Source organism: Echinops telfairi, unplaced genomic scaffold (genome assembly GCF_000313985.2).
Source record: "Echinops telfairi isolate 266 unplaced genomic scaffold, ASM31398v2 ScPeMD7_7414;HRSCAF=8452, whole genome shotgun sequence".
Taxonomy (NCBI): Eukaryota; Metazoa; Chordata; class Mammalia; order Afrosoricida; family Tenrecidae; genus Echinops; species Echinops telfairi.
Window position 1 is genome coordinate 3,737,159 of NW_022111314.1, and position 16,552 is coordinate 3,753,710.

General features: G+C 56.2%; 2 protein-coding genes across 2 annotated transcripts; one reads left to right on the forward strand and one right to left on the reverse strand.

Annotated features, from left to right (window-relative positions):
* Positions 1–1,706: 1,706 nt before the first annotated feature.
* Positions 1,707–3,361, forward strand: ATP5F1E (ATP synthase F1 subunit epsilon; the record flags this gene model as incomplete). Its single annotated transcript, XM_030887491.2, has 2 exons — positions 1,707–1,868; positions 3,216–3,361. A coding segment is annotated over one exon (159 nt), but the record flags the coding sequence as incomplete, so codon positions are not given.
* Positions 3,362–6,289: 2,928 nt separating this feature from the next.
* On the reverse strand, positions 6,290–11,769 carry TUBB1 (tubulin beta 1 class VI). Its single transcript, XM_004716094.2, has 4 exons — positions 11,683–11,769; positions 8,541–8,649; positions 7,899–8,009; positions 6,290–7,368 (listed from the first exon to the last, which is right to left on the reverse strand). Exons 1-4 carry the CDS (start codon positions 11,737–11,739, stop codon positions 6,290–6,292), a joined length of 1,356 nt encoding a protein of 451 aa, XP_004716151.1. The 5' UTR covers positions 11,740–11,769.
* Positions 11,770–16,552: the final 4,783 nt, after the last annotated feature.

Below are 16,552 nucleotides of genomic sequence, written 5' to 3' on the forward strand. Positions count from 1 at the left end.
TCCTGTGGGCACGGGTCACTACCTGGCCCCCAGCCTGCCAAGGTCAAGCCCGCTGTGTGCAGCTGAAAGGGGCCTCGTCCTTTGCTGCACCCCCGTGCTATGTGCCAACTCATGTGACAACTGTGACACGCCATTGTTTGTTACCCCCCACACATCCTCCCGACCCGAAGGCAGTCTTTGCGACTCCTTGGCTTTCTTCTGTTGCTCTCATCGATGAATAAACAAGCCACAGAGGCTGAAGGTCACCCCAGTAGAGAGTATGGAAACAGGCATAGGCACCCATAGCCCCTGCCCAAGCTTCAGAACAAGAGGCCAAGGAAACCGGCATCCCGCCCACCAACCTGTTCTCAAAAAAGTGTAAAGCCCCAAGCTGACATCTTTGGAGAAATAAGATGTTCGTGGGAGACCATCTACCAACAAGAAGCCAGCTTTTCGATAGCGTACCAGAATTGATGATGTCCTCTGGGGACTTGGCCGTGTAATTTAGAAACCTTGATTAGGCGGGATTTTTGATGGCAGGCGTGCCGAGCAGAATCCAATATTCCCAGGAAAGCCTTTAAATCATTTATCAGAGGGAGAGCTGTATTAATTCAGAAGTTATTTTTAATTACAGCTAAGCTCTGCACAACATCTGATCAGGCGCTGTCTGCCCGACCACATCCTCGGTCATGGTCCCCACCCCGGGAAAGCCAGCGATATTAAAAATCTGAGGGATAGATAGCAATTCTTAATAACAAAACAGGACTGGTCTGCACAGGCATCAAAACATTATTCCTGTGTTCTCCTGACGAAGATGTCTCTCTCGCTGCCTCTGGAAGCATTTTTAATTTATTTTATTTTCTAATCATAGAAAGGAACAAGATATACTAAGGAAGACAAAAATTGGACTAATTGACATTAGATGTGAGCCACACCTAACTGTTCCAACTCATGCATAAATGCAACTTACAGACAAACCTTGGAAGGGAGGGTGTTCGGAATCTGGGGGAACTGCCAGTCAGGGTTTACCCAACATCCCATTCACCTGCCATCCAGGTGCACAGAGCCTGTCTGGCCCTTTCGCGACACACAGCTCTCCCTGTACCTTTTCAGAGTAATCAGATGGATGATTTTCAGTAAAAGAGGTAGGGGGACATGGTCTTTGTTGAATCTCTGTTAATGTTTTGATCTTTTCTCTCCTATGCTGGAGGACTTAAAAACTACACAGCTTTTCTTTGAAATGAATAACTTTTTTTTTAATCATTTTAATTGGGGGCTCATACAACTCTTATCACAATCCATACATACATCCATTGTGTCAGTCACATTTGAAAATTTGTCTCCATCATTCTCAAAACATTTTCTTTCTGCTTGAGCCCTTGGTATATCAGCTCCTCATTTTCTCCTCCCTCATGAAGCCTTGATAACTTATAAATGATTATTTTGGTCATGTCTTACACGGTCTGATGTCTCCCTTCACCCACTTGAAACGAATAACTTAGAGGGAAAGCACCCTACAGAAAAGAAACACCAAAGCACCCTTACCCAGACACCGTGCATATACTCCAGCACATTTCTTCCTGGCTGTCTTCTTTATTTCCTCTCCCCTGAGATGGTACTAGTCTTTTATAAATCGGTCTCTGTGATAACCTAGAGCCAATTTGAATGGAAAGGTATGGGCAGAGAAGCCAGCACAGTAGCCCAGCAGTCTTGCTGTTCACCGATAATTAAATTTCTCTGTCTTCTACTTTTCTTTCCCCAGCTACATCCGCTACTCGCAGATCTGTGCAAAAGCTGTCAGGGACGCCCTGAAGGCCGAATTCAAAGCCAATGCTGAGAAGACTTCTGGCCACAGCGTGAAGGTTGTGAAAGTGAAGAAGGACTAATCTGTAAGTGTGGGTTATTGAGAAAGAGAGATGCATCCTGGAACTGGTGTCAGTGCTTTAAAACTCACAGCAGTTTTACTTCTCAAGACATTCCCAAACCCCCCCCCCCTTTTATTTTTTATCTTTTTAGTCAATAGGTACATTTAGAAGTTCGTTAGTGGGGAAATAATTGAAAACTTGCAGCTTTCAGAGGTCTGGCATAATAAAAGGAATGTTGTCCCCAGTCCGGCAAAGAGGAGTGATTGGCACATTGGTTTTCAGTTGGTTTGGCGTCAGCCACTTGCCATAAGAGGCGTTTCGTTTGCACGAGGTGTGATTGTCGGGAAGAGGAACTGACCCAGCGCTGTGATCACTGCTGGCCTAACGGGACTGCCAGGAGCACGGAGAATTGCTCTCACAAGCCACCCTTCCTGCACACAGGCTGGAAGCACAGGCCCTGAAAGCCACTGGGCCGCAGCAAGCCTGGTTTTGCTCGGTGCCTTGCCTTCAGGGAATTCAGTTCATTGTACTTCTCCCAGGATGTTAGCAACATCCGGGTCCCTCTCAGCCCACAGAGCGGAGAGCCGTGTGCACCACCCTCCTGGGTGTGCTGCGAGCTTTCTTGACGTTATTTCAGAGAGAAGCCAGGCAAATTATCGGAGGAGTGGTTTTTTCTCTTGTTTCAGATTAATTTTCGTGACTTGTTTCAGGAGGGCCTCAGATCCACAGTAGCAAGGCAAGGTAATAAATATTAATCCTCTGGCAGCTTGGGCTTGTGAGTAATTTTACTTCTGGAACTACCTCCCTTCAGCACTTTTCATTTTCATTTCACATTGGTAAATATTTTATTAAAAGGCTGGAGGTGGGATGTTTTGGAATGAGCCCCCTTTTTTCACCCCCCTCACCAGGAGCTCTCTATCTAATCTGATCACAATGCTTAATGAAACCTGAAAGGAGGGGGTGGGATGGGGAAGGGTTGCAGTGAGCTGGCTGAGAAAATCACTTAGCCCCCCTCTCTGTCATGCTGCTGAGCCAGGCTTGTGGTCATGAAGTCCTGTCCAGTCCCTGCAGGAAAAATAATGGCCCCTCTCCTTTATTGTCCCCCCCAAGGGGTGGTGCCTGCCCCACTCCTTAGAACACAAAAAGTGAGTTACTTCTTTTGAAAGTAGAGTCGAGTCTTTATTGCCCGAAGAGGGTTTAATGTTCCTGAACCGGGAAGCACCTGTCCAATCCCCAGGCCCAGGGGCTGAGGGGCAGCTCCGCTCTATTGTCCCAGGTCCCTGTGGCAGAGGAAGATGCTGACCACAGTCATGGCAGGTTCTGTAAGAGAAACTAGGAACAGCAACTGTTGCATTTTCTTTTTCCTCCTAGACCCAGACTAAAGCTTGAAATGCCACCTGGCCGAGGAGAAGCCGTGTGGGCCGTCTTGTGGCAGAGTGAACGGCGTCTCTCCGGTGGGGGTAGGGGTGGGGTGTTCTGTCTGGTAAGAGATGAACAATAAACTGACGTGTGGCTGACTGGTTTCTCTCCGGCTCGGTCTTGATCCACGTGTGCAAGACAGCAGCAGCGTGATTCTGACCCCGGCCTGGGGTTCAGGAAGGAGAGGACAGCGTTACCATGTAGTGCCCCGAGGGCTTAGGTTACAGGCTTTGTGGGCCTAGTCTGCCCGGTCACTTGACTGCCTGGGCCCTTATCTGCATGGCAGAAATCACACCTGACTCAGATGGGTCAGTAGCCCCGCCCACACCCTTTTGCCTCCGCAGCTGCGTCTCGGGTGCTGTTCAGCCAGAAGACTGAGTGCCCGTCCTCACCGCGCACAGCCGAGGGCAGAAGAATGACAGTGCTTGTGCACGGAAGGACTGGCGCAGAGGAGTCCAGCCCCCGGGCAGTGACCAGGGCCCTGCACCCCTAGCCTCTGACCTGGAAGGTTCCCCCACCTGCTGATTGAGTTAACTGCCTAGTCCAAATGCCACCTGAGGCTGGGCAGGCGGGCCGGGCCGCAGGGCGTGCGCAGGGCGCCATTCGTTGCTTCACTCACTCAGGGAAGCACTGTTGCAGGTGGTGTGTTTTTATCGCCCTCTGACACCGGAAACACTGGGCCAGTAAGACAAAGCGGAGGGCTGGGGTTTTCACTGTTTGGAGAAAACTTCAACAGGAAAGGTTGGAGCCGGGCCAGCTTGCGCACTTGCCCCACCCCACTGCCCGGTGGGACCTGCGATCCCGGTGGGTCACAGCAGGGGCCTGGCTGGCGGAAAGGCCTTTGTCCAGCGTTTCCTGAGGCGACTTTGGCCCCAGGCCAGCCCTTGACATCCTGGTTCTGCTCCTTGCAGCCATGGGAGGAGGGGCCCCAGGCTGAAGGGGGAAGCAGTGCCCCGGCCCCACCAGGGTCAGGAGTTCCTGGAGTCCATTGCCTCAAGGTGGTCGTCCTGTTTTTGAAGCCAGAGGACCTCAGTGTCAGCATCGGGGCTGCAGAAGTACCCTTTGTCACCAGGGACAAGTGAGCGGTCTTGAGATGGTGGGGCCCATCGTACCGGGCAAAGGAAGGCCCGAGTGACTCCCGACTAGGGCCCATCCATTAGGGAGCAGGTCTAGAGAGGAGGTTTAGGCACTGGGGGTCTGCAGGGAAAGCTTTCACAGCCTCTGTTGGCATCCACAGGAAGTGGGCTCCCCACACCCTAGTCTACTTACGGACCCCAGGCAAACACAGGCAGGGGGTTCTGAGGTGGCTGTCCCATCCCTACTCTGGAGAGGGGTGAAGGTGTTGGGCAAGCTGGCTGTCCTGGGATTCCACCATGTTGTTCCTTGCTGAGCAACGTCGCCATAGCAACCAGACTGGCTCAAGGACCCCCACTTGTCAAAACCAGAGGAGCCCTTTCTCTTGTTTCTAGTTAATTTACACACACACAACGCACAACACTTTCTACCACACGAGAGAATAGCATGGTGAGATGCGTTTTTGCGATATTTTTAACTACTCAAATTAATCAGTCTGGGCTGTTAAGCTCCAAGAAAAGGAATTTATTTAGTCTGAAATAAAGCAATTTAGCCATTTAAAATTGAATCTCCTACTTTAACGACCACCATTGAGCAAACAAATCTTTGCAGCCACATAAATCAGCCGAAGTGGTTTTTCGTTTTGATTTTCTAAAGCTCTCAATCTTGTCTTGCCTTGCATCTATATGACTGCACTTTGTGATTGTGAGAACGCCCCTAGGCAAGCGTGTGCCTCAATTATTACATAATCCCAGGGTGTAAATCAGTCCTCAGGGAGCCAGGAGCTTGGGCCCAGCTGCCACCCTAGAGAGCTGCCCATTCTCCGTAATCTGCATGTGTTTTTACTGCCTCTTGAACCCGTATAGAAAGTGTTTGAAACAATGGGCTTTTTTGCTTGTTTCTTTGATAGTTTGGTGGGGTTTTTTTGGTTGGGTTTGGGGGTGTGTAGAAGAGTGTGTGTGTGTGTGTTGGAGGACGCTGGTCTGTGCTGCCCACAGCCTGCAAGGCTTGAGTTTGTCTGCATTTTGGGGTACCCACCCCACACGCTGATGTGGAAAAAAGGGTCCCTTTGTTAATTCCCAGTGTAAGTCGGAATGCGGACCCCAGGGGGTCCGTATCTGCACAAGGTGGGCTTCCCCATCTTCCCATTCCTTACCCCAGAGCTCAGTGACAATTCCAGAAGGCCGAGAGCCCCCTCACAGTCTGATTACACGTGTGTGTGTTTGAGCTTGTCTTTGTGTGCACAGATTATAGCCGTGTGATGGCTAAAAAGCGGTGTCAATGCACAAACGTGGGTGACAACTCCGGCAAATTAATTTGAACTGTCAAAGCCCCCTAATGAGGCGGCGACCCCTGTCCCTGGGAAGGACGCCGCAGCTGCCTCCGTGGAAGCTGGCCTTGCCCTTTCTCCAGAGTGAAAGGGCACTGTCCACATAATGAGTTTCTGGTCGGTGAGGAGACGTGTTCAAAGCTTTGCTGGGGAGAAACGCAGGCGCCCTTGTCTGGTGCAGCCCGCTTGCAGTGAGACAGGAGGGGCTGCAGGGGCTACACCCTCCTGGAGTCCAAGGAAGAAAAGGGATGGGGGGGGGGGGGATTCCCGAGCAGGCGAAGGGCCCGGCAATGTCCAGGCCCGAGGTCCATCATTAGAGAGGGAGAGCCAGCTGGAAGGCCAGAGATGTAGCCTCCCAGCCGGCCACCAGGAAGGGTCCCAGGGAAAGGTCAGTTGCCCCGACAGTGGTGGCCACACAGCCGGACGCCTGGCCCGGGCTGTGCTGACGGCAAATACCTGAGAGGCAGTTTTGTTTTAAGAAGGAGAGCACTTTACAGTGGATTTATTTTGCTATTGAATGCCGAGCCAACAGCGCAGTGCCCTGTCCACCAGCCCCTGCCAGCTCAAGACCCCTGCCCTCCCGCCCCTCCCTGCCAAGTGCACACAGCCCCTTGTCCCGTCCTTAACGTCCCCCGCCCTGCGGCTCCTCCTCCTCCCCTCCGGAGGCCTCTTCTTCTTCCTTCTCGCCCCCCTTGGCGTCCTGAAACTGCTGGTACTCGGACACCAGGTCGTGGACGTTCCTCTCGGCCTCCCCGAACTCGCTGATGTCCATGCCCTCGCCCGTGTACCAGTGCACGAAGGCCCTCCTCCGGAACATGGCCGAGAAGTGCTCGGACACCCGGGTGAACAGCTCCTGGATGGCCGTGCTGTTGCCGATGAAGGTGGCGGCCATGCTGAGCCCCCGGGGCGGGATGTCGCACACGGCCACCTTGACGTTGTTGGGGATCCAGTCCACGAAGCAGCCGCTGTGCCGGGTCTGCACGGCCAGCAGCTGCTCGTCCACCTCCCTGGTGGACATCTTGCCCCGGAAGATGCAGGCCACCGTGAGGTAGCGGCCGCGGCGGGGGTCGCAGGCGGCCATGACGTTGCGAGCATCGAACATCTGCTGGGTGAGCTCGGCCACGGTCAGGGCGCGGTACTGCTGGCTGCCCCTGCTGGTCAGCGGCGCGAAGCCCGGCATGAAGAAGTGCAGGCGCGGGAAGGGCACCATGTTCACGGCCAGCTTGCGCAGGTCGGCGTTGAGCTGGCCCGGGAAGCGCAGCGACGTGGTGATGCCGCTCATGGTCAGCGACACCAGGTGGTTGAGGTCCCCGTAGGTGGGCGTGGCCAGCTTGAGGGTGCGGAAGCAGATGTCGTAGAGCGCCTCGTTGTCGATGCAGAAGCAGGCGTCCGCGTTCTCGATGAGCTGGTGCGCGGCCAGCACGGCGTTGTAGGGCTCCACCACCGTGTCCGAGACCTTGGGCGAGGGCATGACGCTGAAGGAGTTGAGCACGCGGTCGGGGTACTCCTCGCGGATCTTGTTCATGAGCAGCGTGCCCATGCCCGAGCCCGTGCCGCCGCCCAGCGAGTGCACCACCTGGAAGCCCTGCAGGCAGTCGCAGCCCTCGCTCTCGGCGCGCACCACGTCCATCACGCTCTCCATCAGCTCCGCACCCTCCGTGTAGTGGCCCTTGGCCCAGTTGTTGCCAGCCCCGGAGTTCCCTGTGGCAAAGAGCGGGCGTCCAGTGAGTGACCTGGAGGAGCCCCCATGGCCGGGCCACCAACCGCGAGGGTGGCAATTCGGGCCCACCCAGCAGCTTCAGGGGAGAGAGACAGCAATCTGGCACACATGCGAAAAGAAGACGGCGGAGGAACCCCAGTGGGCTGGCTCTGCTCTGCCCCAGAGGGCCTCCCCAAGTCCTAGTCCACTCCACCACATCCAATAGCAATAAACAAGAGGGTCGGCTCACTCAGAGTAAAGGGGTCAAAGTCAAAAACCAAACTCCCTGCCGCCCAATCAATTCCCATTCATAGCCACCCTACAGTAGCACAGGGCCTGCAAGAGGCAGGAGCCGGAAGCCCCATCATTGACCAGCTGTTGGGTTTGAACTGCTGGCCTGGCAGGAGCAGCCCACCACCTGAGGTCTGCCCCCGGGGCTCCTCAAGTACAGGGATGGGTGGTGGGAGAAAGGGCACCACTAGGAGGCAGCCTCGTCCCTCCCAGACCTGTGGAACCTTCTGGAACCGCTTACCATGGACAAAGCTGTCGGGCTGAAAGAGGGCCCCGAGCCTGCTGGAGCGGATGCTGTCCATCGTCCCTGGCTCCAGGTCCACCAGGACCGCCCGGGGCACGTACTTCTTATCTGCAGAGAGAAGTAGAAGTCAGCCAAAAGCATTGTTGTCCTGAAAGCTAATATTTCACCAAATCAGAACTGTGCTACTGGTCCAAAATAGGAGAGGAAGCCAAGAGGTGTTCTGGGCAGGGGGTGCCTGGTCAATGGGGTTTTTACCAGCTCACCACCCCCACATCACACATCACACATCACAGGGGTCTGTGGGGTTCCTCAGAAGGACTACACCACTCGCCTGGTCGCCAATCCTGGCCTTTCCTGCTGAAAACTGTTCCAGTTGTCATTTCAAACACAAAAGGGAAGGAGGTGCTTGAACAAGGGGCCCTGGGGCACCATGGTTCAAGCAGGGCTTTCGAACCCACCAGAGGCAGAAAATGAGACCATCTGTTCTCCGAAAATGACCGGGTTGGAAACCCTAGGGAGCAGTTCCACTCTGGGTACTATGATTTGCACTTGACTCTTGGGCAGTGGGGGTTTAAACTGCCCACCCTCCAGGGCCACCTTCCGCCTCAGTGTGTCCTGGGGGGGAGGGGGGGTCTGTACCATGGGCCTCATTGTAGTACACGCTGATCCTCTCCAGCTGCAGGGCCGAGTCGCCGTGGTAACTCCCCACCGGGTCAATGCCATGTTCCTCGCCAATCACCTCCCAGAACTGGAAACAGAAGAGGGGCAGGGTCCAGGGAAGAGGTCAGCGCCCACCCACAGGCCCCTCCCCAAGATCGTGACTGGGCTAAGTGGCCTTGTTAACACTGGCATTGACTTCTCACCTTCACTAACCGTACATGCACTTGGCCCGCGAACCTGAAGGCTCTGTGCATCAAGGCCTAGTGCCACCCAGGAAAGCACCGGGGTCAGCTCTGCCCCCCGTGCACTTGGCAACGGCTCATGACACCAGCAGGGCCACCGTGGTGGAGAAAGCTGAGTGTTGTGCCCACCCCGGCTCCTGACATCAATCACCAAGCACATAACGTATGAAATTGGATTCTGCTCCTATTAAAATGCAGCCCGTCGTCCCCCCTGAAAGCTGTGGGTTCCGACTTCCGCATCAGAAGGGTCTCTCTGATTTCACCCGAAGTGCTCGCTCCTAACCAGTTGAGTGTGGCACCCAACGCAGGGAGAAAGTAAAAATGAGATGCGCCCTCCTCCCTCCCCTGCCACAGTAACAACGGCCTCTCTCCATGCCTGTGCCAGACAGACCCACCATCCCCCGAGGCTCCGAGGGACGGCACCCTGCTCTTGGGGCCATGCGTGGGGCACGCATGACTATAGACACGCTCCAAGCTCTTCACCTGGAGGCAGGGCCCCGCGATGGCCCCGCTGATTGCCCTGAAGAAGCACATCTTGAAGGGCAATATAAATCTATCCACGTAGGTTGCAATCCCCAAGGGACCTTTCCCAGCCAGATCTCATAAAAAGGTGCTCCGCTCCGGCCCCGGTCTAAATAACAAGGCTGCATTTTATAGTCAATTGTCTGCAGTGTCCAGGAAGTGGGAGAAGTAAACCCAAGATCCCTGACACCACAAATTAAATGTGTCCTCCGGTTGTGATGGCTTCAAACTGCAAGTCCCCATCAGGTGACCCAACTGCGTGGTGAAAGTTAAGACCCTTATCTGGGCCCTGCAGGCCTTCCCGTGCCCTCTCTGCATATCCTCTCCCACCCACCCCGGCATGCCTGGGCATCCAGTCGCCTTGACACTGGCAGGGAAGACTGGCGGCTTTCCAAGCGGTTTCTCTGCCCCAGCTTTTACGCGCACTTGCACCAAAGACGATGTTGCCTTTAGCTCCTTAAAGAGCCATCTCGGCGGGACCCAAGGGGCAGTGGCCGTGGCAGTGGGAAGAGCACCCAGTTCGTGTGAGCAGGCAAGGGCGGCCAGGCTGGTGGCGCACCCGGAAGCGGGTCACAGGTGTCATGGACCGAGCTGAGGTGTGGACACTTCAGAGCAGGCGTGCACTCTCCCCACGTTTTCAGCCACGACACAGAAAGCCGTGGGTCAGACAAGCAGAGAGAGAGAGAGATGTTCCTCTTCCAGACACACAAACCCAACACGCTCACTGCCCTCGCTCTGGCTCATCTCAAAAAGCACAACTGCCCTCCAGTCCCTCCCAGCACACAGCGGCCCCACAGGGCCGGCGGGACTGTCCCTCTGGGTCTCCGAGACTGTAGCTCTCGATGAGAGTAGAAAGCCTCATCTTTCTCATGCAGGGCAGCCGGCGGGGTTTGAACCGAAGACCTGTGGTTAGCAGCTCAATGCGTAACCCCCGACCCCGCCAGGGCTCCCTTCTGACTCATGGCCCTATGCAAAGAGTAGACCACTCATGGGTTTGTTTCCAGGGCTGGTAGCCTAGACGGGCACAGCATTCGCTGCAGGGCAGCGGGTGAGCTCGAACCTCAAACACCTGTAAATCCATGTCAGTACGAGCAAGTCAGACAGACGCTGTGCAGCCTTACTGGCCTTCTTCAGTGTGTGGGTGACCCCGAGGGCCCCCTGAATGAGGTGCTTTCTGGGAAGACGTAAAGGGTGGGGAGGAAGGAGTCCCTGGATGTCCCAGAGGGTGTGTTGCGCTGACCTTCCATGCTGGGCAAGAAGGGTTTATTGTAGGTCCCTCTCTGACGCTTTCTTTGCCTGATACCATGGTTGAGGGACGCTGCTGTGTGACGGGCAGGCAGGTGCGGAAGGGCAGACGCCTGGGTGACACCACACAGCGCACGCAGGGTGGCAGGGTTGTCAGCCAAGGAAGGAAGCCCACGTTGCTGCCAGAGACTCCCCTACCCCCGCGGGTAAAGCTCCTCGTTTATGTGTGAGACAAAGTAACCATTAACAAACTCCCAGGTAAAACGTAACCCTCCGTGTATGTGTGATACAAAGTAACCATTAACCAACCCCCTGAAACGTAGCCCTCTGTGCCTGTAAAGGTGGGGAATGTGGGATGAACAGATAATGGATTATGCCAAGTGAAGTTAATCACCAAAGGACAAATCTTGTGTGAGACCGCTGTCAGGGGAGAGAAAGAAGAACAGGAAAAGATTCTCAGACCGAAAGAAACAGACTTGGCTGGTGACCAGGGTGGGAGGGAGGGCCTGCACGGAAGGGAAGGCTGGTGGGTAGACAGACGTGAACTTGGGTGAAGGGGACGAGGAGTTGGGAGAAAAAGCCAGGAGGAGGTAGGGCAACCCATGGGGAAGTTTGATACATCGTTGGAGTGGTAGAATGCAAAAATGATGATCGGCTTTGAAGACAACACTTCATTCAGAATACGAAGTTTAAAAACCAACCAAAAATAAATAAGAGTACTGGGTCCAATTTTAAGAAAAAGAGAGACCATCGCCAGTAACTCTCAGGAAACGCAGTCACTGCCATTGAGTCGATGCTGACTGGTGGCAATCCCGGGGGACAAGGGACTGTCCCTGCGAGGCTCCAAGACTAACTCTTTACGGGAGGAGAAACTCCACTCGCTCTCTCACAGGGCAGCTGGTGGTTTTGAACTGCTGACCTTACAGTTAGCAGCCCAACGTGTAACCACTACCACCACCCAGGGCTACCTGGAGGCCCTCTCCCATTCCCTGAGTCTCCAGCTAGGGGTATGCCTACTCGACCTGCTTCCGGCCAGTGCATCAGAGCCACCAGGAGTTTGTCTTCCAGCCAGCTGGCCGTGGCGAAGCCGGGCCAGGTCCGGCCTCACTCACCTTGGCTCCGATCTGGTTCCCGCACTGGCCGATCTGGATGTGCACGATTTCACGCATCCTTGCTGGGGGTCTTCAGAATCTGCGAGAGCCGCTGGTCACCCGTGTGAGCCCAACACCACTCTGGGCACTGCAGGGAGAGGGCCAGCTGACCAGTGCGACCTGGGGTGTGCCCAGCCCCAGCCTATCAGCCCCTGGAAGGGGTGTGTTTCTGCTCCCCACAGAGCACTGCCTTGTCATTTCCTAGAGAGCAAACCCGAAGGGCATTTCTGCCCAGTGCACTGGGCCCTCAGTGGCCGGAGGGCCTGCAGTGGCAGCCCGTAGCTCGCCACGTTGATGGGGTCTATCTCCAAGGGTGTCCCCACCCAAATGGCCAGAAGCCATTCGGACCAGCCCGCTCCCACAGAGCATGAGGCCGTGATTCCCAGAGTGGGAAGGGCTGGGACCAGACTCCCCTGGCCGGTGGGAGTGCCCACTTGCCCTGCACCCCTCCGCCAGGCCCCCTCTGTTTCCACCTGCTTCCTGCAGGTGGCAGGAAGCCCCCAGTGCCACATGCTGGCTTTGGGTGGAGCACGCTGGGTACTGATCTGAAAAGGTGTACTTTCTTGTTCATAGCAGAGAAAGCCCTGAGAGTTGTGACCCTCTAACAAGAATGAGAAGTCCCTGGGCGTGCAGACAAGGGACATGCTCACCTTGGCTGGAAGGCTTGAGTCCCCCCCACCGGCGCCTCAGAAGAGAGGTCTGGTGATCGGCCTCCCAGAGGTCTCCGCCTTGAAAGCCCCAGGGAGCATGCTCTGGTTTGGAGAAGAGGCAACTGGGATGCGCCAGCACCCAAGGGAAGGGGACAGACCCCAGGGACCCGGCAGCCAGCACCCTGTCCGAACCGGCTGTTCTGCATGCCTCTCTTCAGTGCCTGTGTCCCACGGCCAAAGTGCACGCTTCACTCAGCCACCAGTGCCAAGTGGTTGTGTGCCGGCCTGCGAGTCCGAGCGGCCCAGGGAAGGAGGCCCGTGCAGTCAGCCTGCACCCAGGAAGCTCTCCTGGGAGCTGGCTTGTGTGGAAAGCGCCTGTCTCCCAGCTGAGCAGAGACCCAGGACATCACCCCACGGGACATGGAGGTGAAGGCCACGGGGTACCTTGGACTTGCTCCGAGGAGACTGACCTGCAGTCCTGTGAAGCGGGTGATGCTGTGGAACAAGGGGACATGGTCGGGGAGCCACCTCTGCTGATTCAGCCCTGAGCTGAAGGGGCCAGAGGTGGGGCTGAGGCTGGCCTGCCACTCCGTCCTCCCTGGTTGCCCCCGCTGGCCTGGGTGGAAGCTGGATGTGGGAGGGATGAGAGCTGCTGGGAAGGACCGTGTCTGGAACCTCGCAGGGGAGTTCCACTCTTCCCTGAAGGGGCTCTGCCAGGAGACCTTCTACTCCTGTAAAGAGTGACAGTCTCAGAAAGCCACAGGGGCAGCCATTCTCTGCCCTATAGGGTCTCCTCTGGCAGGATCCTTGTACTCTGTCCCATAGGGGCTCTGCCAGGAGGCCTTCTACTCCTGTAAAGAGTGACAGTCTCAGAAAGCCACAGGGGCAGCCGCTCTCTGCCCTAGAAATTGAGACGTGTCAGAGTGGACTCAGTAGCAGGGTCCATATTCCTCACTGATGGACAGGAGCCAGTGTGGCCTTCCCCACGGGCTTCCAAGTTGACTCCCAAAATCCAAACTCACTGCCATCAACTCCCAGTGACCCTACAGGCAGAAGAGAACCAGCCCTGTGGGTCTCTAAGATGGTCACTCTGCCCAGGAGTCACAAGACTTATCTTTCTCCCAAGGAACAGCTGGTGGTTTGGAACTGCTGACCTTGCAGTTAGCCGCCCAATGCATAACGCACTCTGCCAACGGAGGAGGGGAAAAGCCAGCTTCCCAGATGTATGCTTAAAGGTTTTCCCGTTAATAGGGCAGTTGGCAAACAAACAAACAAAAAAATGGTTGGGGGGGTGGTGCGGTTCATAGGGGGAAGGAAGAAACCTGTTTGCTTTGAGTCCCATGTCACAGGTGAGGCTTACTTAGGCCCCTGGGTGCTGAATGTGGGACAGCAGGCTCTGGAGAGGCGGCAGGAGGTGTCTGCAGGCCCCCAAAGTGTGTCCATCACCCCGAGCCTGCCTGTGCTCCTCCTCGCTGGAGGGGAGGCCCCCTGAGCTGTGTCTGCCCCTGGAACATAGGTGGGGCAGGTTGTCCAAGGTCGGCTGGGAGAAGGGACAGGCTTCTCAGTCACAGGCCCTTCTGCGCAGCACCTGAGCTCAGCACCCACCACCTGCCAGCACGTGCTCGCTGCTAACCAGAGGCGGGTGGTTCAAACCCACCTGCTCTTCCTCGGGGAAAAGATGAAGCAGTGTGCTCCCCCAAACGATGACAGCCTTGGAGTCTTGTGGCGTTGCCATGAGTCAAGATGAGGAGCCTGGGAGCTCGCGGGGTGGGCTGCACATCAGGTCCAAAGTTCAGCTGTTCAAAACCCCCAGCTGCTCCTCAGGAGAAAGAGGAGGCTTTCCACTCCTGCAAAGTGACAGTCTCAGAACACCCACAGGGGCGGTTCTGCCCTGCCCCACTGGGTCAGTCAGCTGCACGGCGGGAAGCTGAGTCAGAACGTGAGACTCCGGTTTGCATGGAGCTGTGCCGCTCACCGCTGTGGAAGCAGGGCGCACGGGGGCCATCTTTCTGCCATGGACCCCTGGGTGGATCCACAGCACCACCTTCCAGCGAGTGATGGAGCGCTTGACTGTGCGCCATCGGCCCTGTGGGATAAAGGAGGTCTGCTCGAGTCCCAAAGCTGCCCTCTTTAGGGACAGACGGCCCACCTTCTCCTGCCCTTCAGCTGGTGGGACCCAAATCCAGGCCTGCCGGTGTCGAATCAAACCGAAGTGGACATGGCACCCTGTGCGTCTGAGCAGTGCTCACCCCAGGGGTTCCCAGGCAGTGGCCAGCGGCGAACAGAGCCCTAGGCAAACTGGGACTCACTGGGGGGGCAGATGCCAAGACCAAACCCACTGTCCTTGGGTGACTCCGCCTCATGGTGACCTCTGACCTCGTGCATCACAGAGGCTGACGGTGTTCTTGCCAGAAGCCTTACGGAAGCAGGTTGCCAGACTCCTCTTCCACACACCCCCGGGATTGGCAGGCTCAGACCAGCGACCTGCTTTGTAGGAGCAAACTATGTGTCCCACGGACCCATGGTGGACCCACAGGACCGCTGTCTGAATTGGAGATCTAGGCAGAACATAAAGGAGCCCTAAAGATTCAGATGTGACAGTCGGCCTCAAGAAAGATGGACAGCCTTGGAGGCCCTACAGGGCAGTCCTCCTCTGTCCCCCTCTGTCCCCTAGTGTCACCATGAATCGGAGCCAACTCGATGGCAGTGGATTTGGGTAGAACATCAACCACAAAATCAAGCACACTGTCTTCAAGCCGACTCCCTGTGGGCCAGAGAGAGCTGCCCGGGGGCTTCTGAGATTATCATCTTTACAGAGCAATCTGCCTCATCTTTCTTCCAAGGAGCAGCTGGTGGCTTTGAACTTCAGACTGTTCTGTTGACAACTGAACCCGTAAACCCCTGTTAAAGAGCAAAAATCAAACCTACTTCGGTGGACCCAATTCTTCTCAGCAGGGTGGAACTGCCCCCATCAAATTCCCAAGGCTGCCAATCCTTACGGACACCCCAGGGAGTAGCTGACGGCTTTGACTGGCCAATACTTTGGTTATCAGCCAGGCGTTTGACCACTGCGCTACCAGGGCTCCTGGGTGAGAGAGCCCGGTGGTGGGGAATGAAGAAGGTAAGGGAGGCAGCCAGAACTCTAGGAAGGGTTCTCCTCTGTCTGGGTGGCGGCCCCTGGTCCCCACACCGCCACTCTCCCCTAAACCAGGGGGTGATGACCACTACAGCCTTTCTTACAGACTTGGGTGGGGGGCTCAGGAAGGACTGACAAGGGAGACCCCAGCCCTGAGCTGCTGCAAGGGGGTGAGAGTGGCCTTCGTGGCTGAATGCCAGAGGCCGCAAGTGGAATGGCCCTTCCCCACAGACCCACATGGCCCACGGTGGCTGAGGGGACCAAGGACGGTAGCGAGGGCTCCCTGTGTCTGGCCCAGTGGACTCAGAGACAGATAGCTGGCCTTGGCCTCTGCAGGCTGGTCAGCGTCCTTGAGAAGTGCAGTGGCCGCCAGCATCCCGCATGACTCTTGGGTTTATTCTGGGGAGAGCTGAGGAGATAAGGAGCCCCAGCATCACCCAGCGAGCCCCCATCAGCCGCGCCCAGACTTCCCCTCGCGGTCAGAGCGTGCACCCTCCCCCTCTCAATTTGGCAAATGTAATACAACGGACTCCACCAGCCCTCAACTTCCACGTCGGGGCAGGTCCCAAAGTGGAGGTCCCGTGACCAACTCAGGGGAGAGGGTGGAATTGCAGTGTTGGCTTGCAATTCAGAAACAGAAACGCTTCCAAGTGTCTTCTAGGAAGACCACCTGTGAGGGGCCAATATGCCCTGTCAGCTGAGTGGGCAGGCGATGTGAGGCTCACCCCCCACCAACACACACACACTCCTTCCTGCACGGCTCTGCGATGCTCCATCCGTACCGTGACTGTAAGTTCTGGGAGGGAGAGGTGAGGAAGGGGTGAGGGGGGCTGCTGTTGATTACAGAGCTGGCTGACAGCACGGCTGCAGCCTCCCCACTCACGGAGGACGTTGATGGTCAACACTCCAGCTTGCTGGGCGGCCTCTCTTCCCCACGGACCCGCCAGCCTCCCCAGGTGCATCTCCCTCAAGCTCTGCTCCCAGGAGTGTGCGCCAAGGCTATTTTGACTCACAACTAGGCCATGGGAGCAGAACTGCCCCGGGG

What these genes read in the sequence shown, in the direction of transcription:
- TUBB1 (XM_004716094.2), bottom strand. Translation starts at nt 11,739, where the DNA reads ATGCGTGAAATCGTGCACATCCAGATCGGCCAGTGCGGGAACCAGATC. An exon ending in GGAACCAGATCGGAGCCAAG is followed by an intron (nt 8,650 to 11,682) that starts GTGAGTGAGGCC and finishes TTCTGTTTCCAG; the next exon opens with TTCTGGGAGGTGATTGGCGA. An exon ending in GCCCGACAGCTTTGTCCATG is followed by an intron (nt 7,369 to 7,898) that starts GTAAGCGGTTCC and finishes TCTTTGCCACAG; the next exon opens with GGAACTCCGGGGCTGGCAAC.